The sequence below is a fragment of the Tenrec ecaudatus genome, chromosome 3 (genome assembly GCF_050624435.1).
Source record: "Tenrec ecaudatus isolate mTenEca1 chromosome 3, mTenEca1.hap1, whole genome shotgun sequence".
In the NCBI taxonomy this organism is placed as follows: Eukaryota; Metazoa; Chordata; class Mammalia; order Afrosoricida; family Tenrecidae; genus Tenrec; species Tenrec ecaudatus.
The window spans coordinates 175,451,333-175,474,499 of NC_134532.1; the positions used below are offsets into that span (position 1 = coordinate 175,451,333).

The 23,167-nt window shown below is 39.9% G+C and overlaps 1 protein-coding gene across 1 annotated transcript in view; it reads left to right on the forward strand.

Annotated features, from left to right (window-relative positions):
* Positions 1–911: 911 nt before the first annotated feature.
* The window catches only part of GABRA2 (gamma-aminobutyric acid type A receptor subunit alpha2), a 199,602-nt gene continuing 177,346 nt past the window's right edge, over positions 912–23,167 (forward strand). The window contains exons 1-2 of the mRNA XM_075544982.1: positions 912–982; positions 3,482–3,597. Coding sequence (XP_075401097.1) covers positions 912–982; positions 3,482–3,597 — 187 coding nt within the window. The remainder of the gene's footprint in view (positions 983–3,481; positions 3,598–23,167) is intronic.

Genomic DNA, 23,167 nt, shown 5'->3' on the forward strand with positions numbered 1-23,167 from the left:
TGGCAGCCCGGGAGCCTCGCTCTTTGATTGCGCCCAACTTTGCACGCCGCGATTGCCGCTGCCCGCCTGGCCGCCCGGGCTTGGATCCGCGAGCTCGCGCTCCTTCCCGGTCTGTGGTCCTCTGCTGGGAGCGGCGCTCCAAGGCGGCGTTTCGCAGCTGTCAAACCCGGCTCGCTCCCGGGCCAGACGGGGTCTTTGGGCCACTGTGGGGGGGGGGGTAGGAAGGGGGCTCATTTGATTTGATTTGATTTCGGAACCAGTGAAGAAGTGAAGACGCGAGGACTGCAGAACACTAATGAAAAGAATCGTTGACAAAGTGGGCTGCTTGCCCCTTGCTTTGTGTGTGTGTGTGTGTGTGTGTGTGTGTGTGTGTGTGTGGCTGTGGTTGCGGGGGTGGGTGGGGTGGGGGTGGTCTTAGTGGAGAAGGTTGTAGCATTAGGTAAGCATCTCTCCTCCCCTTTTCCACTCCCCCCACCCCCTTCCCAATCCACCCTGGCTTCCTGTTCCAGCTCATCTATCCACTTAGGGCTCCTAGTGTGGGGATATGTGTGCACACAACAGTGTTTGCTGGACGTGGGGTCAGAGGAAGTTCCTGGCTGAGCAAAGTCTGCATACTTGGTCATCTTGCTGTCCACAAGAAAGCACGCGCGCGCAAACACACACACACACACACACACACACACACACACACACACACACTCATCCCTTCCCCCAATCCTTACACCCTACACTCACTCTACTGGGGTAATCTCCATAGCTTTAACTCTAGTTCTCCTCTGTAAACTAGGGATTCTCTTTTGAAAATCTTTGGGCTACTTGGATAGTGGTAACTGGATGTAATTTGACATATCTTTCCTTTTTCTTTCAAGGTTTTACCAAAAAAAGTCCGTCCCCCCCAAAATAAAACAGGAATGAAGACAAAATGGAGCATTTACAAAATGCCATTGCTGCTTGTGGCTTTCTTGGTGGGGGACCCAGCCAGGTGAGATATTTATTCTTTTTGGTCATTTTAATTCAGAGTCAGTGTGGGTTTGGGGGGGTTCCATCATCTCAGCGCTGGCTTTTGGGAATCTGGATTATTTGGATGAATTTCGACCTAATGATCAGGGATGCAATCGAAGCCTGACATACGATGTAGTAGAGCCTGCTTATAAAAAGTTCTGTGCGACTTGTTCACAATGATAAGGTAGGAAAGGGAACTGAAACATCTTTGTAAATTAAACCAAGCTAAAAAAATTGAAAAATTCCTCCAAAAGAACTGTATTTCTATTGAGAGGTATATTTCTCACAAGAAATTGAAGTAGTTAAGTTAAATACACTCATAATCACAACAAGATTTAGTAAGGTATCCAACAGTTTTCCTTGAAGTCAACTGGGAAAGCGCAAGTTTAAATTATGTGAGTGTTAACTTTACATTTTTGCCGCAAACCTTTTATTTTAATTGGTTCGTTTACCCAATCTAGAAAAATCACAAATGTGTGTGAGTCTTAAGCCTCTAGGTGGAGGTAGCATACAACCTCACAATCACAAACATTAAAACAAAGACTTCATTTATTACTCAACTTTTTATGTTCATGAGTTACATTTATTCCTAAAATTCTCACTATTCTAAAAATTAACTGTCTAAAACATCGATTTTTGCTTTCCCTGTTCCTACACACATACAATTAATGTTTATTTCCCTTGATACATTCATCTTATTTGTTTTCTAGTTCTATTTTTACCTTGATCCCTTAAATAGACAGATTTTGTTCAATGCCTTAAGGGAACTATTTTCAAAATAACAGATAACTTAGAACACTAGCTTCATAACCCTTTCTGTGTAACCAATTATTCTTTATTAGACCTTTATTTGCTTTTAATGTTTTCATTTCCTTGCCTAACTAATTGCTAATATATGAAAGCACTATTTCCCTAGACTGAGAAGAAACCTCTTTATAAACCTTATTTTATCAAAATTAGAAAACAATTACTTCTTCAACTACTTTATTAAAATTAGAAAATACAGTTTTTATAAGGAAAATATGACATGTAATTTAAAACCAGTTCTGAGTGAAAAATATCCATCTGTGTGGAACTTCGTGACAATCCTAGTGATAGTTTTTACAATTAGATTAATTAGGCTATATAGATGCTTTTCAGGCTAGAGGGTATGAACCGATTTACATACATAATGCACCATTTTTATCTTTATATCAACGTTGTAATGTTTCTCTGCTCTAAGAGCAAGATTTGTTTGGAGTTGGTTATCAGTGTTTTGATTAATTAATAATAGTGTTATCTACTGGTTCTGGAATTATGTAAATTTAACCAGACTGTCCATTTTTATAATGTACCTTGATCAAAATGCAGTCACACATAATCTTTTAACTTGAAAGACGTGAACAAGTCACGATACATCTATAATCAGTGAAAATCCTCAGTGCTTGTCCATATATCTTTCCACTTGTTTCCTGTTCTATATTGAACCAGGAGTGCTAAAACTCAGTATTTTATTATATTCTATAATTGATTCTTTGTGGGTAATCATTTCTATCCCTGAACTTTTGTGGGAAAGGATGGCAGTGTGAGAGGATATTCTGTTTACACGTCCAACTCCTCTATATCAGATTGCTGGATGTTAGGAATCAGGTTTCTGGCATTGTGAAAAGAGAAATCATAGGAAGAATAATCACTGTTTGTCACCATTTTTTTGGTGGATATTTTAAGACCAGTTGTTCTTCCTACAAATATATCACAGAAAACATGGCTGAGCGTTTTAATCTTTATGTGGTCCCTGATCTCTCTCCTTGGAGATCAATCAGAAGGCACTGTCCTCCAAGGCTTGCTGCAGCTGTGTGTGTGTTGCTGATCCAGTCAGAGCCCACCTCTGTCTCCCTGCCTGCCTCTCTGGCAGTATCAGTGAAGCTTGGCATAAGGCCAGTGGAGTTTCCCTGATGTCTATAATGCACTTGGCCATTGGGTGGAGGTATATCCAAAGTAAGGAAATCATCTCGGCTTAAGAGGAAAATGAAGGCAATTAGGAGGTATACAGAGGAATTATATACTTCCATGTAGGCAATTTATTTTCCAGTTAATATTCAAATCAATAAAGAATTATTTCATGAGTCCCTTTGATTATTATACCTTTCTAACTGGAGAGTAACATTGCTAATTGTATCTACATGTGATAATCTACAATTATCTTCTATTCTGGGAAATGACTCATAGAAAGAAATGAATAGTGCATGCAGACTGCTAAGTGGTAGAAATCTTAAATGCTGTTGACATCAAACTTTCTGATCATCTAATATTTAGCATCCATTTCAACAGCAGGTTTGCCTTTCCAGCAGATACACGGATATTTACAGAGAAAGGAGAAAACATGGGGGACACTAGCCGATTAGAGAACCTTAAGGTCAAGATTAAGGAAGAAGGGCATGTTGGCACCTGCAAAACCCACCTATGGAGACTGTACCAACTTATAAAATTGTCTGTTTAGGTTTGTGCTGGCTAACATCCAAGAAGACGAAGCTAAAAATAACATTACCATCTTTACAAGAATTCTAGACAGACTTCTGGATGGTTACGATAATCGGCTTAGACCAGGACTAGGAGGTAAAAACAGTTTTACTTCTTTGGAACACTCACAAACTAATGCCTGCACAATTTCAGATTAATGTTCACACCTTAATATGTTTTATGTATGAATGCATCAGTATTTATTTAAAATTCAGATAAGAGAAATTATGGTATATAAAACAAACAATTTAAGTTATACACATAGTGTACTTAATATATCTTTTATAGAATGCCTGGAGTCATATGGGCCACACTTCCTGAATCAATAGTTTTGAAATTTTAATGTCATAAGTTTGTCAAATGTTGAGTATGTTAAAATCTAACAGGATTGAGCAGATTTGATTCTGTTGTGACACTGTTTCCTTCCACCCTATATTGCAGTTGACAGTGTTTATACCAGAATAGATGTGCAGAAATTTATGTACCTAAAAAAATGAATAAAAAAGGAGGAGGAAAAAAGTATCTGTGCTACATTTCAACTAATATGTTTGTTAGGATTATAATGTGATAATTATTTGTAACATGTAATATTTCTCAGCTCAAAAATATTTGATGTCCTTTAATATTTCAAAGCCACTGCACATCGCTGTGGGTCTAAATGTATTGGGTTATGGTACAATTTCATCGGGAAACGTTTGTTTTCAACACAGAAAAGCAAACCTATATTTATAAAGGTAATGGGAATTAGTCTTGGCAAATAGATTAAGTTTTAATTGCCTTTCATTGTAGCTAGGTGGTAGTAAGAAGTTCAAGTAGAGCTAAGCATAAGTGTCAAATTCCTAAAAGGATTCACAATCAAAATATTACTCATCAGTTCTAATATGATACATATACAGACACACATAGATTCATGCATTCACATATTACATTTACTAGTTTTAAGTTTAACAGTCAATTGAAAATTAAGGCAAATTTGTTGAAAATTTGATGTTAACCAAAGGTATATGTTGTTAGCCTGGTCATTTCTAGATTGACAACTTTGCATTATTAAGTTATTTGAAAGATTTGAACTGACCAAATGCTTGGATGTTGTAAAATTTTTATATGAGAAATATAGGTAGAATTCAATTCTGTTTATTTCTCTTCCATTGCATGGTTGGAAATAAGCAGGGGTCAAAATGTTTTGAAGAAATCCAAATTGTTGTTTAATAACATGCCATTTAATAACTATTAGTTTTTTATTTTAATCCCTGGGTGGCAAATTGGCACTTAGAATTTTAAGAGAAAAGTCCTGCAGAGGAATAATGTTTACAAAGATGACACATTTCATCCAAGCATGTATAGTTATACAAGCAAAACAAAAAAGAATATCCCCTTAGTAATGAATATGCTAACTAAGCTTGTGTGTAAGGAATTAGCTTCCATGTTAGCATATGTGCCATGTTAAGCTAATGCCAAACGTGTGTTAAGTGTGTCAAGTATAAGTCTGTCATAATTTATGATGGTTAACCTCAGAGGGAGACGAAACTAAAGCAAATCCTCCCTAAGCCATAGCTTTTATTATTTTAAAATAAATATGTGGTCCCAAACTCTTAAAATAGTTGAGCATGCAGATTTTCTCTCTTTAAGATTTTAAGGTGAATATTTATACTCTGGTTATATGGTTATATATTGGCAAGGGAAGAGGTATTCTTATTAATACCCTGTACTTATGGAACAGTGTTTACCTCCGTTTCTTTCCCCTAGTCAGAACTCATTATCTTGCTATTTGGGTTAATCTATAGACGGAGTGCCCTTTCTACCTTACCATCTTTCTTCTCGAATCCTCAAATTATTGGCTAGATTAGGGTCGAGTATCTCGCAGTCAAATGAATCTTCTTTGAATATCACACTGCTTTGCAAGGGGCCCTGTCTGCTCTTGGTCATGTAATCGGGGTGGCTCCCTCCGCTCTGCCTTTGGCAGATGGTGGCTAAGGGGTAGTAGACGGCACATTTTTTCCCCTGGCTTTCACTCTGGCAGTGAGTTTGATTTTGGGTTACTACTTAATATATCTTGTCCTCAATGAGATGGATGGACACCGTGGCTGCAACAATGGGCTCAGGCATAGGAATGCTTGGGAGGACAGCGCAGGACCGGGCAACGTTTCGTTCTGTTGTGCATCCGGTCACTATGGGTCGGAATTGACTCCAAGAACAACATCTAACCCTACTCTTGAAGAGTGCAAATGGCTAATGTGCTTAGGTACTATCCCAAAGTTGAAGGTTCCGGACCACCTAGGGGAATCTGAGAAGAAAGGCCTGGCAGTCTACTTCTGAAAAATCCCATGGAATACTCTAGGGAGCACCATTCTGCTCTGATATGCCCAGGGTTGCCATGAGTTGGTATAAAGTTGATGGCCATCAGGTTTGTACATTCTCTTAACCAAGACAAGCTACGTGGATATGGCTTCTGAACCTTGAGATTTTCTTTGGGAAAATGAGACCAAAAGCATCCTTTTGGTAGAAGTGGGTGGTCAAAACCAGTGACTGGCTGCTACAAACAATTTGCCCTGGACTACCAAAATAAGGGTGGGCCATTTGAGCCCGTCCAGTGGTATGGCAGCAGAAAGGCCTGGCAATCTGCTTCTCTAAAGGTCATGACAAGAAAACCCTATTAAACAGTTCATCTCAATAACACATGCAATCAACTGTGTGAATTTATTTGATAGCAATAAATATTTGATAGTTTTAGTTTGGGATTTTTGCAGGGATAATTGAGATTCATGTATATGACTAAGATTATGCAATGCATTGGGTGATTAAATGTTAAAGTATTTAATAATTAACAGTAGTAATAATTAATAATACATTCTCTTTAAAATTTAAGTGGGAACACGCCACTTTGCTGCCCCAACTCCTATTTGGGCAATGGCACGCCAAGTTCTCCAAGTCCCCACATAACCTGACTCTACCTTCCTTCTCAGGACTCACCTCCAACAACTCTCTCTCTTGCTAACCCTGCTTCCACCACATTGGCTCCCTTGTGTTCCTTGAACACACCTCCTTAGCCAGCATACTATTCGGATATTTTTATTTTGCTTGATTGCTTCCTCTTTATCCAGGTGTCCACAGAGCTCAGTTTCTCAGTGAGACCTACAGAGCTGGGGTAGCCGAGTGGGGTTGCCTTGCGTTGATAACTGCAAGGTCACACAAGAAAGCTGAGGCTGTCTGTTTCTTTAAAGGTGTATCGTGTGCGACACCTGCCAGGGACACCTGCCGGGGCAGCTCCACTCGCTGGGAGTGGAAACTCCTGGAGGACAGTGGGGCAGAGGCAGACCCTGACTGGCCTAATAAGGACTGCAATTGACCTGCCTCCTATCGGATCCTGTACGCTTACTATCTTTTAAAACACAAGCTTATGCACTCATTACCATGCTGTCAATTAACTAGAGGGTCGGCTTTATGATATCATGAGTTTTGCCTGTTTCGCTGCTAAATACACCAAGGTATTTTCAAGAGACTCCAGAAGCATGCTTGGCACATCATGCGCACTCAAATAATTCTTGAATGGGTTTCCATTTTATTCACTTATTTTAATGGGGTACCTTAGAAAGAATCAACGATGGAACCCCACTGATCCTTTAAAACCAGTGTAATAATTATCACTGAATTACCACCAGGGTCTTTACTAATGTCTTAACATATTTTAGGGTTGACCTCTTGGTGAACTAAAATAATTATAATGCCAACCATTCAAGTTTTTCATCCACGTTAGCTGTGATTCTGCTATGAAATAAATGTGTGATTGCGGGTGAGTCATTTATCTCACCTGTGACTTAATTTACTCATATGTGAAATGGAAGGAGGTGCTCTTCTTATTCCATTTATGCTCACAAGGATGTTGTGTGGGCTGGGTAAATTAAAATTCTTAAGAAAGAATACTGCTTCACAAAATTGCTAGTTATCATTATTCGTAGAAGGAGTTCTTGTAGTTTCATGCTCCGGTGCTAACTAAAAGGTGGACAGTTCAAATCTTCCAGCTGCCCCATGGGGAATGATGCACCAGTCTGCTTCCATTAAGATCTTCGTCTTATACACTGAGGGATAATTCTCTTCTGCCCTGCAGGATTGCTATGACTTGGGTATGCATGACAAGAGGTACTATTATTAGATGCATCAGTGATAAGTTCTTGATTGCCTCCTCTCTGAAATCAAGAAGATATTGGCAGGTCTCGAGCATTATTTGGTTAGCCCGTGTCTGTAAGTCTGGACCAAAGATAGGTTTGCCTTGACATCTTCTTTATCAAAGCACATCTATGCAGATAATCTAGAAATACTAGCTAAATCCGTTTTACCTTCTGTCTTCATTTTACTCATTGGCACAAACAACTTAGAGTATCTGTGGATTTTTACATTTTACTAGAGGCTTTAAAATTGTTAACCGAATAAAAGAAGCAACATTGGCTTTTTAGACCCATTTTATGGACTCGCCGGAAAAATGAATGTGCAGACAGACAGTGAACATCTGCCATGCTCAGAAGTGACAGCTACTAGACTTGACAAGGCTTGGTCTCTGAATAAAAAATGACCATTGAACTTCCCTGCATTGTGAGGAGACGTGGCTGTAAGGAGCCTGTGAAAGTAGAACTTCCCTCTCATGATCCCGTTGCTTTCTGCTCTGCTCCTTGATGGAACTTGATTTCTCAAGCCATGAGAACTGTGAGGTCAAATCACAGACGTGGGTCACCAGAGTTAATGTTCAACTTCACCCTTGGACTTTAGTCTTTGGCTGTATATAGGTGTAATATACATGTTGATATGAAATGTTTTACTCTCAAATATATAGCATTGAATATTTGCCACATGACAGGCAAAATGAACACAGAAATAATCTGATTTCTCCCAGAATCTAAGTAGGAAATATAACCTCAAAATAGGATTGCATTATTTTGTGACATAAAAGTTAAGATTAGTAACTGTAGGTACCAATAACTTTGGATTTGAATTCTGCTACAGCCATATATTAATTTCATAACTTCAGCATGTTCCTTAGCCACTCCTTGTTTTGATACAATTAGCATAAAATATGTGACTACTGGGTTTGTTTAGAATTTTTTTAAAAAGTTCTCTTTTCTCTTTTTTTTGTACATTGAAGTCCTTTGGACCTTGCTCGATAAACAGATTAGGAACTCAATACCTGCAGGTGGTGTGGCCACTGCTTCTGCAGGGGATGCAACAGAACGCGTTGCTGCACGTTTGGCTTAGCGTATGTAATTTTGACTTCTGAGAGTGTTACCATTGCAGGACACATAATGTAGCTGCAGATCAGAGATAGCTGTGTGCGCCTTGCAGAGTCTGCTTATTTGGGGGGTATATCTTTATGTCTATTGAATTTCTGAAAATAAAACCAATAACCCCGCCAAAGCTGACATTGTCATCCGTCATTGTTATCATCCCATGTAGCAGTGTGGTATTATGACAGTGACTTTCCCTATAATACAGACTAAAAACTCCTTATGTAAATTTGATGATGCTTACGGTGAAGTGGTTACAACTTGGGCTGTGATCCATGTGGTCAGCAATTCAAAACCACCAGCCGCTCCAGGGGAGAGAGACTGAGCTTTCCACTACTGTAAACAGTTACAGTCGGTCTCACCCACAGGACCTCACGGCTAGTTACAGTTGATTCGATGGCACTGAGTTTGGTTCTTACAAAGCATAAACAGATGGCATGACAACCAACCTCACTTTGCGGGCTGCTAGACAGCAACCAATTTTGGTCTGATGACTATAGAGTATGTGCCTGGTATTTAGCTGATGCTAATATCTGCTACCTCCGTGAAGTCTGCCCCTAACTCATGCCAGCCAGTGTGTTGAGTTATAGAGTGGAGCTTATCCTTGGGGTTTACTTGGCAGTTATCTTTATGGAAGTGGTTTGCCAGGCCATTCTTTTGTGGGTTGGTAAGAACTGACAACCTTTCTGTTATTATCTCACCCAAACCTCTCATACCATCCACATTCAATTGATGTGGGTGCCATCCTACTTATTTTTAAGGCAAGCAGTGTTGGCATCATGAGGAGAGAGACATGAGAATTGCCTGAAAGCTCAGTATATCCAAGGTGACTTCAAAAAGTTCCTGGAAAGGAAACGAAAAGTTAATACAAGTTTTACAGAATTGCAGAGGGGGTATAGGAGGAAGGAACGTTGAAAGAACAGCAGGGAAGGGTCTGAATTGTTCAATAATTCTGGCAGTTGGAAACGCCTGCTCTTGGGGCTTCTTCTGCCTCTTTGAATATCTGTGAGTTTTGGCGTCCTTCCCTCCTTCAGCAGCTGCATTCAGGGCTGACGCTCCCCAGGGGCCAGAGGCAGCTGAGAATACAGTCTCCCATCTCTTCTGACTCAGCTCTCTGGAGTCCCCTGAAGTACCTAGAGGAGAATAAGCTTCACAAGGAGCGTTAAGCTTCTAATGTGAGGGCCTTTTGGACTCTACCATCAAACCTGCTCCACCCACTTGAGTCAGCACAGGGTTTACGAGGGCATGGTTCTCCTGGGTGATGAAATGGGAGTAAGTCCCAGCAAACCCACATAGTTGCATAGATGGCTTTTAGCAAAAGTGTAAGTGATTGACATCAAGTTACTTGCCATTTCCTGTTTACTTGAAGTTGTTTTTATGGGAACCATAAAACACAGAATTAACAAAGGCACAGCCTGCCTGAAGGAGGAGTGCTGCAGGGAAGGCTGGGAACCCTGACCATGCTTTCAAAGTGGGTTCTTCAGTTGTGTCTGTGCCTTGCCCTATTTCTTCTCCAACTGGCACAGAAATAGTGCACTGATGAACTTTATCATGGAGCGTGTGGTTAGCCAGAAACCGGGGTCAAGTGCTTAGGGCTGTCTTGGGTTCTTCCTTTTAATATTCTGAAATTTCAGAATAAAGAACACCCGCTGAGGGCATCTCTGTGCAGCCCCACTGTGCGTGTCTTGTGCTCACTCCGTGACCAAGAACCTGACCAGCCCTGACTCAATCAGGCATCAGTTACAGCAAGGTATTTTTGCAAAATTGTTCTCCGTTCTTTTTTTCTGAGTAGAGACACAGCTTGTGATTATTTGAAAGGAAACGAAGCCTCGTTACAAGGCCACGCTGGTGTGCATTGCACTGAATGGTGGTGTTTTCCCTCAAATAACATGGCTTTGGGAAAACACAGGTGAAGTCATGAGAGTACACCATTTGGAGAACGGTATCTCTCTTTTAACGGAGTAACACTATGGCTTTGCTTCGTCTTTGATAAAGTTAGGAGCAGGTTCTTCAACTGACCACTGTTTTTTGAAGTGCATAATTCATGTTTCATAATCCGTAATTTGAAGGACTGTTCTATTTCTTTATCTTTGCACGGCGAGACACCAATATTCCTCACCGTATGCTTCACTTACAGCTTCGGTGCAGTCAAACCTTTTCGCCCTCTTAATACAGAGTGGGTAAATTGGACCACAGGCGTGACCAATCCATTTGTTCTAGTGTCGTTTTTTGGATTGCTACAGCTCAATCATGTTGTATAAATTTATATTGAAGGTAGATATGGCTAAAAATAACAGTTTGACTGGCTAGAAATTCATCCCTTTTCATTGTGTTGACATGGAAGGAGTCAGATGAAATTATTCTAGTCTTCTGTAACAGAAGTGTACTAAAGTTTTACAAAGTGCCAGATATCACTCTGAGACATAAAGATGAATAAAACATGGTTTTAGTCTTACAGGGGCTGCAGTTCCTGGGTGGGGGAAGGGATAGATGATACATTCATTCTCAAAATAACTCCAAACAGCAGAACACATGTTCCATTATGAGAGTGAGCTATTGAAGATTAAAGAAGCGAGAAATCGCCTTGCTTGTACTATATGACAGGAGTTAGCCACATTCTATAGCTCTATCCACAGAGCCATTTCTAACTGAAGATGAAGAATTTGGGGGTATTTCTCTAAATACTTGGAAAAGAATGATGGGCATGATACAGTCTTTGTGTAAATTCACATCACACATTATGACTCAGCCTCTCGAGGGTCTACGGCATTAATTAAGAATACTATGCAGTAATCCCGTGTTTCCTTTACCGAACTGTCAGTTTTATTTCTTAGGAGGGGGAAGTCTTTGTTGATTTACTCACTACCACATTGAAACTTCTGCAATCGCAGATTAGCATATTGTTTCAGGGAGCACGTCTTCCTAGACCATAGCAGGAGACCTGGGGTGGCGGAGGGGGGGAGGGGTTGTGCTAACCATGATGTTCCTAGGGGTACATCAAAAACAAAAAAACAAAACAAGCAACAAACAACAAAAAACACTTTTCCCCCCTCTGCCTTATCTTATTATTTATTTTTTAGCTAACGAGGAATCACTAGACATGCAGTGTGGAGTAAAGAATATTTGCGATCGGGTGTGATATAATGAATCTCTTTTGGAAGAAGTACAGCCAGAATGCCCCTTAAGGCAAGGATGGTGAGACATTGTGTCCCAAAACTATGGACATGTTGCCAGGAGAGGCCAGTCCTTGGAGAAGGACACTAATGCTTGGTAAATTTGAGGGGCAGCCAAAAGAGGAAGACCCTCGATACGATGGGCTGGCCCAGCGGCCGCAGCAATGGCTCAACCACACAGTCCATTGTGAGGGTTGTTTTTCTTCTGTTGGCGTGTGGCTGCCATGAGGTGGAACAGATTTGATGGAACCTAACAAATCCAACAAAGTAATGAGTTAAGTATGTTCATTGTTAAGATTATCTCACAACTTTAATCTTTTGGATATTTACTGTTTTTGCAGAAACACAGATTCTGAAAGCTGGTTTTAAGATAAAATACCATTACCCTTTGGGATATAGAACATATCTTTTAGGATTAAGGTGTGATAAAAATAAAACTAAGTTTCAATATATTTCTTACAGACCCGATAATTCAGTGATATCAAGTTGTCATGGATACATATTTTGAATTTCCACTGGAATATTCATCTTAAAGAAGTCTACTAGATAGTAATTTTGATATCTTTTATGATGGCAACTTTAATTTTATCAACTTTATCATAATCCTTATTTATTTTAATATTTAAATCATGCTAAACTCTAAAACTTAGCTTTACATATAATTAGAAAACAGGGGTACTCTGTTTTGAAAGCATCCTTTAAAAATATCTTTATTAATATTCATGATGTTAGCTTCATTTAGCTCCTATATATGTAAGAGAAAGCTATATATCAAGAGCAATTTTATATTGAGAAAACATCCACGCCCAGTCCAAATCAAGCCTATAATTTCACTATTAGCCCATATGTCAGATACTAGGCCATAAATTCTTCAGACTCTCATAGCACCTGAAATGATACCGAATGCAGGAAGAACACAGGCTAGTGAATGAAAAGGCTTGTGGATCCAAAGGTGGTGGAAGCATCGCAGTGCTGGCATGCGTCTCCACGTGGCTCCTCCAGCTCCCCAAGTGTGACTCCTCAGCAGGAAGATGAAGTGTGGCCTGCCTTCAGGGAGCAAAAGAGGATGTACCCAGAATCCTTATGAGAAGGCCATGCCCACAAGGAGGCATGATTGGCAGGCAAGCCTCTGCCCCTTCCATCTTAATATCCTCAAGTTGACACTAGATAATGTAAATACCACACAGTACAACATTTTAGAGATATGTATGGTAACCTCAAATATGGTATTTTATATAAAAGTCATTTTGAAATATAAGGTTTTCTTTCATCTGATATAGTGCCCACAAAAATAAATACCCAAAAGTAAAATAATTATATTTTCAATTATCTTGTGGAGATGGTTAGCTTAGTCTGATCCGTTTTGTAAGTATTTCAAGAATTTATTGTAATAGGTAAGATAGGACAAATGGAGTAGAGTCTAGTCATCCCAAAAAGGAAGATTTGGGTAAGACGAAATAATAAATGTCTCTTAATAGGATTCCAAAATCCATTACTTAGATTGTGTTTTGTAGTGGCACCTAAAGTATTTTTGTGGCTATTGGGGAAGCATTTGGTTTCCATTAAGAAAATAAAAGAACCAGGTGCTTTAGAACGTTGTACTTTAAAAGCTTTTGCAGACAGAGGAGGCTCCAGACCTGAACTGAAGGAGTGGCTTTGATGAGAAGTCAATTGTCCTGGAAGATGTTAGAAACAGAGGAGCACTTTTTCTAGGATGCTCCCAAGAGTTCAGATTCTGAAGCAAAAGATGCTTCCTACTCCAATTTTGGGTTGGATAGTCCTGTTTTTTCTCAGTTATATGATTTTTTTAGAGGCCATTATCATAGAATTAAGTAAGTTAGCCATAATCAGTGATAAGGGTAACTAGAATAAATTCATTTTGTTACTGTGATTATGGATGGAAACTCATCAATTTCCAAGGAAAGGAAATCGTGGGCTAAAATGCCAGCCAAGTTTACAAGGAAGATTAAAATGTGGATACCAAGAGAGAAGAAGTCTTAATGAAAGAAAATGGAACTGCAAGACGCGTGTTCAGGTCGGGTAGAGGGGAATGCGGGAGGACTGATTTAATTAGTTATCTAGGGCGTATAAGAAGATAATCATCGAAGCAAAAACAGTGAGGCTGCTGCGTTTGCTGGGTAGAATCGCAAAGGAATCTTCCAACAGCTACTAGTGTAAGAGAAACTTCAGAATCTTAAGAGAAGAAGCGGTGGCCTGGGTGCGTGCGTTCTGAAAGAGTGGGGTAAAGGTTGAGCTACTCGAAAGGCAGTGGGCATTAGAGCATCACTGAGAGGATGGATAATAGAGTCCCTTGCTAATGAAACATTAAAACTGAGGGTTTTTTAAAAATCATTTTGAATCTCATTTTTGCACAGTCTAGTGTCAGGGGAATCAAAGATAGCAAACAAGGAAAATAATTAATAGACCAATATTATTAGTTGACTTTACATTAAAGAGTGACACTTCCTCAAATTGGCTAACTATAAACAACTGGACTTACTTAGATTCTTAAAACTTAACCAAAGAGATAACAGTTAGGGAATTCTTGAATAAGAAGACCAGGCAGATGAAGTGGTGGGGGAAGAAATAGATCGCTGTAGCAAAAGAATGCCTTTCAACTTTAATTCCATCAAGCTTCCCAGCAAATCTGAAGAGCTCTAGGAGGTATTTTTGGCTGCCACCAAACTGATGGATGACTCACAACTCCGGGAGGGAGGGTCATTTAAGTTTTATATTATTATCCATGAAATCCAGGCTGATGGCAAGTCCCAGAAGGCCCAGCTGCTGACTCAGGGTGGAGACATTTACATTCAGTGCCTTTCTGCCTGTTCCATCAGCGTTGCGTGAATGTGTCATTCACTTTTAGCTGCTACCACACCCAATCTGGCCTTTGTCATCTTGGTGACAGCTTCTAATAGAGACGCTCTCGGTGTCAGACTACAGAGTGCCACCAGTTGCAGGGGCAGCTGCAGTGTCTGCTGCTAAGGCACTGCCTGGAACAGCTGGGAAGGGAAGTCCAGTCTATCAGCAGAGCAGGGAAGTGGGCAGGTGCATGCTTCAGTGAGTGGATATGAAACGTAGTGGGGTGGAAAGCAGCTTTCTCTTCATCATACCCCTTCCCTTAAGGGTACTGTTTTGTGGCCTGCCATTTCAGTAATTTTCTCCACACGCTCCGAAAGGATGGTGTGACAATGCAATAGCTCTGTCGAAAGACAGCATAATAAACTCAAGTGGCTTTTTTTCATAGTGCAAGCTCATGATAATGGAAACAAAGGAGGTTTTTTATTTGTAGCATTGAGTATGTAATAAATGATTAGGACAAAGAATGTACAGATGTGCTTGTGCTTTATACAATTGATGCATGTATATGTATGGATTGTGATGAGGGTTGTATGAGCCCCTAATAAAATGTTTAAAAAAAAATAAAGGTAAGAAAAAAATATATAGTATCCTGATCAGTTAGGAAGATATTTGCCTGCAAGGAACAGAAAAATCCATCTACAGTGAATTCATTGGGGAATGTATTTTCTCACAAGCAAGACATCTAGAAGTTAGGTGGTTCCTAGCATGATGTGAAGTCTCAAATGATGTTAGGAAGAACTCAGACTCTGCTTCGTTTTCCCTTTCCTCTTGCTGGTGTCTCACCTTAAGCATAGTCTCAGGATGGGCTGTCGCAATTCCAATTGCAATATCCATGGTTAAGGCCGAAATGAGAGGAAAGGGGGCGCACAAGCTCCGTGTCTTTCTTTCATGGCGGTGGAAGGATCCTTCCCCAGCACTGGCAGCTGATTTCTACCTTTAACTCCTAATACTTTCGAACTAAGGCATCTGGGAAAGCAAGGGCCTTGCGCAGCAGCATATGCTTAAATATTAAAGAATAAAAATGTCACATGGAGGACTAAAGTGCACCTGATCCTCAAAGTGAGGCGTGAACTAAGTCCATGCGGAAGAAGCACACCAGCCTGCGTGATCCAAATGTGACAATAACAAAATCCAGATAGGACCAAGGGGTAAGTATCAGAGCTCAAATTTTGAACACCTAGTTCTAGAAGGTAATGGAGAACAGTAGGACCGGAAACCGTCTGCAGATTATTTAGTCAGATTAGGCCTCTGGTAGATTCATCTGGGCACAGAAATCAAAGCTTGACTGTCAGACAGGGACTAATGTAAACTTGATTACGGTGGATCAAACTCTAGTAGGAGATGGTTATTGGCCAGTAGACCTCCCTCTTGACCCAAGCTAAATTTTCTCTAAGCTAAACTATTTCTTGCTTGTTTCACAACAGAAATTTCTTTTCTGGCCTTTTTAATATTGTTAGCGCTCTTTTCTTTCTTACTCCTTTTTAAAAATCTTTATATTATTATGATTATTACATTGCTTTCTTCTTTCGGCTTCATTTTGTTTTTAGTTTTTATTGTCTTTGTTAGGTTTCCTGGTTTATGAAACACAGAAAGAATGGATGAATCGAGACAATACTTGATTAATGGATTATATGGGACAAGGGTGGGGAGGCTAAGAGGAGTGGGGGAGCAAACAACGGATGCGGGAGGGGGAGGCTGCACTAGAACTGATGTCAGCAGTTCAAAACGACCAGTTGTTCCCTGTACTATAGAGTCTATGCATTGACACTGACTAAGTCGCAGCGCATCTGTTCTCCCTTGCCTTCTACACACGGGGTGTTCAAATATGAGCTCTGATACTTACCCTTTGTCATATCCAGATTTTGTTATTGTCATATTTGATCATGCAGGCTGGTGTGCTTCTTCCACACCTCACTTAGGTGTCTGCTTGTTTGAATACAAGACCCCCGACGTTATTCCACTTGAGAGGGAGCACCGTAGCTTGCTTCGCCCCACTATACTGTAGCACCCTTGTTTTCAGTGATTTCTTCATGAAGGTGTGTATTGAGCAGGGCGATGTTATAAGAATAAACTGTTCTTGAATTGGGGCTATAGTTAAGTGGGAGCCCAGAATCCATCTGCTGGTCCAGTGGATTTGATCAAATCTGGTTCACTTTGGCAGTCATATTATAACAACAATTAAAATCCTAAACCAACAAGAACACCAACCAAAGAAAACAGAGACAAACAAAGACAGAAATGAAAAGAGAGGGGATCTCAGAAACACAGAAAAAAAGCAACATACGAAGAACAAGCAAGAACGAAAAGCATTGTGAATCACCCTCCTGGAGGATAAGGCAATGGCATGGGTGACATCAACATTTTATCTAATGTCATAGAGTTCAAGGTACTGCTAATAGAAGAAGCTTATGTGCTGCCAGATACAATCCACGGGATGTTGCTTTGTACAGAATGATTCTTAATTGATTGAGCTCTGTTTACATTGAGAATGGGGACTGGTGCTGGGGTAAATTTTACTTTATCATTTCCTACAAGGCCAGATCCTTACCTATCAGATTAATAACTGTCTTATTAATGCAAGGGGATAATTAATGTTCTCAATATATGGTGGCTCTAGGACTCTTTACATTGACGTCCCTAAGCTAGGTGAAACAGCCGAGGTCCAACGACCGCCTTTCACCAGTCTTGAGGTGGCTGTTTTCTGCGTCCTCTTACATCAGGGAGTTTCAGTCCTAAGTCCCACGGATATAGATAGTTTTGAGGTAGGGCCCTGTTCAGTCGAGCCTCCACGTCAACTCCTTCCAGCGTTCCCTTTGAGGCAATGCCAAGTGCCCTGTAAGGCCAGCATCAAAGCTCATCCTTGTGCCGAGGTGTGGTTCCCTGAGGGTTGTGTAGAAACGTATTGTTTACCCAGGCATATAACACTAGTTTTAGTCTCTCCTTCAGTTTCCTGCAGTTACTGTTTAGCACCCCTTCTCAATGTGAGGCTGCTCCTCCCCATGTACCCATCCTACCCCCACAGACACATAAGTGCCTCCTGTGACATGCAGATGCGCCTCTCCCCTGGCTGTCCCTTGATTTTCCAGTAAGGTTCCCCTCTCTTTTCCCTGGAGACCCTATTGATGTGCCGCAGCCTTGTCTCAGGGATGTGTAGCAACAAGTGGATGCTCACCGTCCTTTTCGCTCTTCTTGAAGGAGTGGGCCCAGGTGATGGACGTCTGCTTTTTTCAAGGTGGTTCTTATGAAGGGCGCATAAGGGGTGTAAGGCATGGCTCAGGAGTAGTAGGTAGACTTTCTGCTCCTTTGTTTTGGGTTTGGTCGCTAAGATTTGTTTGCTTGGTGTTTTTCTTTTTGAGTCCTCCCTGGGGAATGGACAACAGAAAAGAGAGTGAAGGGAGATGTTGGACAGTGTAAAATATGGCAAAAATAATAATAATTTATAAATTATCAAGGGTTTATGAGGGAAGGGGGAGCGAGGAAGGAGGGAGGAAATGAGCTGATACCAAGGACTCAAGTAGAAAGCAAATGTTTTGAGAATGATGATGACAACAAATGTACAAATGTGCTGGACACAATGGATAGATGGATGGATTGTGATAAGAATTGTACGAGCCCCCAATAAAATGATGTAAAAAAAGAGTAGACTCATACAATATGTGTCCATCTGTGACTGGCTAACTTCATTCAGCATAATGGTTTCCAGGTTCTTCCGGACACGTTTTCACCACTGTTTTTAAGGAATGCATTGTGTGTATGTACCATAGTTTCTTTATCCATTCTGTCACTGTTGGGCATTTGGGCCGATTCCAGTTTCCTGCTTTTGTGGACTGTGCTGCTGTAAGCATGGGGACACATACATCCACTTGGGTCGTGTCTCTTATTTCTTTGGGTTCTATGAGGGCATACGCCCCCCCCCCAAAAAAAAAAACAAGAGGAAAAAGCCATGCTGGGCAGAGCTTTTGTAGAATGAATTTTTCTGCTAGGCAAGCATCCAGCAAATGTCTCTGAGCTAGTGCAGCCAGTGGTGCCTTTTGGGGGGAGGTTCTCTGTGGTCACAATGAATTTTTTCATAAAAGCGGTTTTGGTTGAACCTCATTTTTTGTGATGGTTGATTTACAAGAACAGCATGTGGCTGTGAAATTTGTTTCCCTCTCTGGAAAAAATGGTACAGAGACTTTTAGGGTGTTGAACACAGCTTACAAGGACAGTGCTTAGGGAAAAAATTGAAGTGTACGAGTGGTTTTTTCGTTTCACAAAATGGTGAAATGTCGATTGATGACAAACCTCATTCTGGACGTCCATCAACTGCCTGAATGGATGAAAGTCCATGCACTTGTGCTCAATGATTGATGACAGCCCACTGAAGACATGGAGAAATTATCTGGACTATCTGGGAGCTTAGTTCAACAAATTTTAATGGAGAATGAGAAGGGTCGCTGCGAAATGTGTGCCTCAGGATCCAACTGTCCAGGAAAAAGAGAGTCAAGTGGAAGCCGTGCTTTGAAAGAACAGCTCCAAAGTTATCTAGATTTTTTCCCCAAGGTCATTATTCGTGTGGAGACAGAGTGCTATTCAATCAACCCAGTGGAAGATGCAATCATTATGTTGTCCCCCAAAAGCTTGTCAAGTGAAATCAAAGATCAAGGAAATGCTCATCTGTTTTTTTTAACTAAGGGGCACAGTGCATTTGGAGTTTGTTCCACCGGGTCCGACTGTTAATCAAGCTTTCAAAAGATTGCCTAACAGTGTGAGACAAAGAAGTCCTGATTTCCCAGATGGGGGACTAGTTTATCCACCATGACAGTGCACCTGCTCATGCAGCCATCTCACTGCACCAATTTTTGACAAAAAAAACAACATGTGTCTCTTGCCCCACGCACCTGACTCACATGACCTCACTCAGTGGGACTTCTTTTTGTTTCTTTGAATGAAGAGGGCATGAAAGGACAGCAATTTGAAGCCACAAAAGAGGTGAAGAAAAACACCAGGGAGGTGCCATGAGTCATCCAAACAAATGAGTTTGACAAATGTTTCCAATAATAGAATCACTGATTTGACAAATGTATTCAGTGTAATGGGGAGTATTTTGAAGGTGATAATGTTGCTTTGTAAAAAAAATTTAAATACACAACTTTGCAAAAAAAATTCCTTTTTTCTTTTTGGTACCCCCTGGTATGCGTAGTAGAGGTATTGCTGGATCATATGGTGTCTCCATTCCCAGGTGTTTTAAGTGTCACCGTATCATTTCCCATAGTGCTTGTCTGTGTTTACAAGTCCACCAACAGTGTCCCCTCTCTCCACATCTCCTCCAGCATTTGTTGGGTTCTGTTTTCTTGAATTCCGTTAGCATTGCAGGTGTGAAATGATATCTCATTGTCATTTTAATTTGTGTCTCCTGAAGGCCAGTCATTTCTTCATGCTCTTGTGAGCTCTTTATACTTCATTTTTGTTTGGTGCACTGTCTGTTGCTGTCTCCTTCCCACTCAGTTGGGTAGTCGGTTATTTTCTTACTGAGCGGTTGTATAATATTGTATATTTTGATCATTAGACTCTTGTCCGATGTGTTGTTGGTAAAAAGCTTTTCCTAATCTGTGGGTTCTCATTTTACCCCCCGATGATATATTTTCATGTCCATAAGTGATATAATTTCAGCATGTTATGGTACTTTCAATATTCTTCACCATAATTCAAATGCCTCCATAATTCAAATGCATAAGAGTTTATGGCTAGAATTTTTATATTATATACACTATATAAGAGTATGGCTTGCAATATTAATTAGCTATATCTCAGTCATTCAAATTAATCAATTCTATGTTGGTCTCCCTTCTTCAGTGTCCCATTTCCACATGTACATGAGGTGATTAAAATGATCAGGTCTCAGGCCAGGTCCAGTGTAATCCACAAAGTGACATTCTTGCTCTTCAACATTCCAAAGAGGTCTTGTGTACCATATTTATCAAATGCAATGTGTTCTTTGATTTTATTTACCGATTTCATTTACCTAATATAACATGACATTTAATTTCTTGAATATTTGTGCTGTTGAATTCCTAATATCTCTTTGTGAAGTTTCAGATTCTGCATTAGCAAGCCCCAGTGTTAATGACCTTACATTGTGTATTAACAAAGTGCTCCACTGTACCACTTCCAGAGGGCATTTGTAGAATATTATACGCCAAAGAGAACAACCTCTGTTAGTGCTCAGTGAATGTTAGTCATTGTTGTCATTGTTGCTATCATTGTTATTACTATTATTACCATTGCTTTCTCTGGTATTTAGGAATTTATAATTTATGTTTCTGAAAATTGGCAGTAATAAATGCTATATTTATAAGAATATGATGTAGATAATCATTACAATTTGCTTTTCAAAAATCACTAATACGTTTCAGATTGCCCATTATTTTTGTGAATATGCTACATATAGTAAGCAACATTTCTCTAACCAGTCATCAGTGAACTTTAATTGTAACACACTCTATAAATAAGACCTGTTTATACACATGGAAAAATTAAAATAGTGTTATAACATCATGGTGCTATTGAACTTTTCTTTATATAAACGTATTTGGAATTGGAATGAACTAGTTTGAAGGGGGGAGCTGATGTAAGGTTTAAGAAATGAATCTTATTTATTTGTTATAAATTATTATACAAATGATTTTAGTCTTAATATTAATTTGTGGTGTTGTAAATAAAACTATAATAAATATATAATCTTGAAGTAAAAAATAATAGAGCTCTTTAAATCACTTGATGCCCTATAAAAGTGTGTTAGCATTTTACTTTTGTTTGGATAAAATACAAGTGTTTCTTTCAAAATTATTGTAAATAATTTATATTATAATGCCCGTCAGACACCGTATCATAAAACTAGAGGATCCTAAGTTGGTTCGTAATTGATGGTAGCTTAATGTTTTAAGACTTGCTAAGAGGAGAAAAGGTCTTTATTTTGATGAGGGCTCTCTGGGTGAGAAAGCAGTTTACAAGAGTATAACCAACACAGGTTCATATGTGTTTATTTTACTTACTTTTCATAAATGTTATAATCTCAAAAGAATCAATTATTATCTCTAGGCCTCAGTTTCTAAAATATGAAGAAAAGGGAACCAACGAATGTCTAAGTGCGCTCTCTTTCTCTCTGGCTTCTTTCAAGACAAATAGAGCAGAAAACAAGGTTCTTGGAGCAGAAATCGAAGCCAGTTTTTGCTTCATTATAGAGAAGTAGAAGGACGGGAGAATGAGACCGGAATGCCAGCTACTGGCATAGGGCTGGGAAGCCTTCGAGTATGTTAAACCTTGAAGAATACAAAAACTTTGTTTTAACCCAGCAATTAGATCGAACAACACTTGATACTTCCATTACATAAAATATCAAGACCAATTAAGAGTTTCTCTTAGAGCAGAGTAAAATTTGAGTAGGAAGTGGTTTGCACAAATGCGTTAGTGATGAATGTGCCACATTATACTTTCCAGTGCTTCTGCTTCTAAAACTTATGCTACCCTCTTTATGTTTGTTATGCAAACGACAACACGCCCTCCAGGTTCATTCTTTACTCTGCTTCCCACCAAAGGCCCCCTCTCCTCTCCAAACTGTGCCTACTCCGTGCTCAGTATTCCTACTTTCCCTGGCTCTTGTGTCTCGGTGTCCTTTAGCCATCTGAGTCTTTTGTTTCTTCTCAGTTTCTCAGTTCTTAAACATGATTAACCATGGTTTCCCTAGGTGAACTCTCAATTCCAAAGGAAATCTCAATTCTGCAGCCTCTACTATCGACCCAAACAAAAAATTAGACCAACCCCCCCAAACAGCCCCCATAACAAAAGAAACAAAACCTCATATTTCTAGCAATCCAACCTATATCAATGGTATAGAACAGAATATAACTGCCTTATAAGGTTTCCATGGTTCTAAATATTATTATTTTAGATGTAAGCAATCTGCCACATATTACTCCTCTGGAGCAGCTGGTGAGTTCAAACTGTTTACCATGATGCCATTTTGGTTAGGAGCCAAGCACATTAATCATTGTACTAGCAAATATTCTTAAAAGAGCTACAAAAATAAAATGCACTGCCATTGAGTAAATTCTGACTCATAACAACCCTACGGGCCAGAGTAGAACTATTCTTCAGGGTTTATGGAACTGTATAGCTTTAAGGGAGCATTTGAATTATTTTAATCCACCCTCAAAGGAGCTAGTGGTTTGACCTTCCAAATTTGTGGTTGGCAGTCCCTTGTTTATCTCACACAACCTCCAGGGATCCTTACAATATCATCTAATAGTTATTTATTGCTAGGTGCCACTCAGAAATGTTCCATACAACCGAGCAGAACCCTTTTCAGTCCTGTGTCAC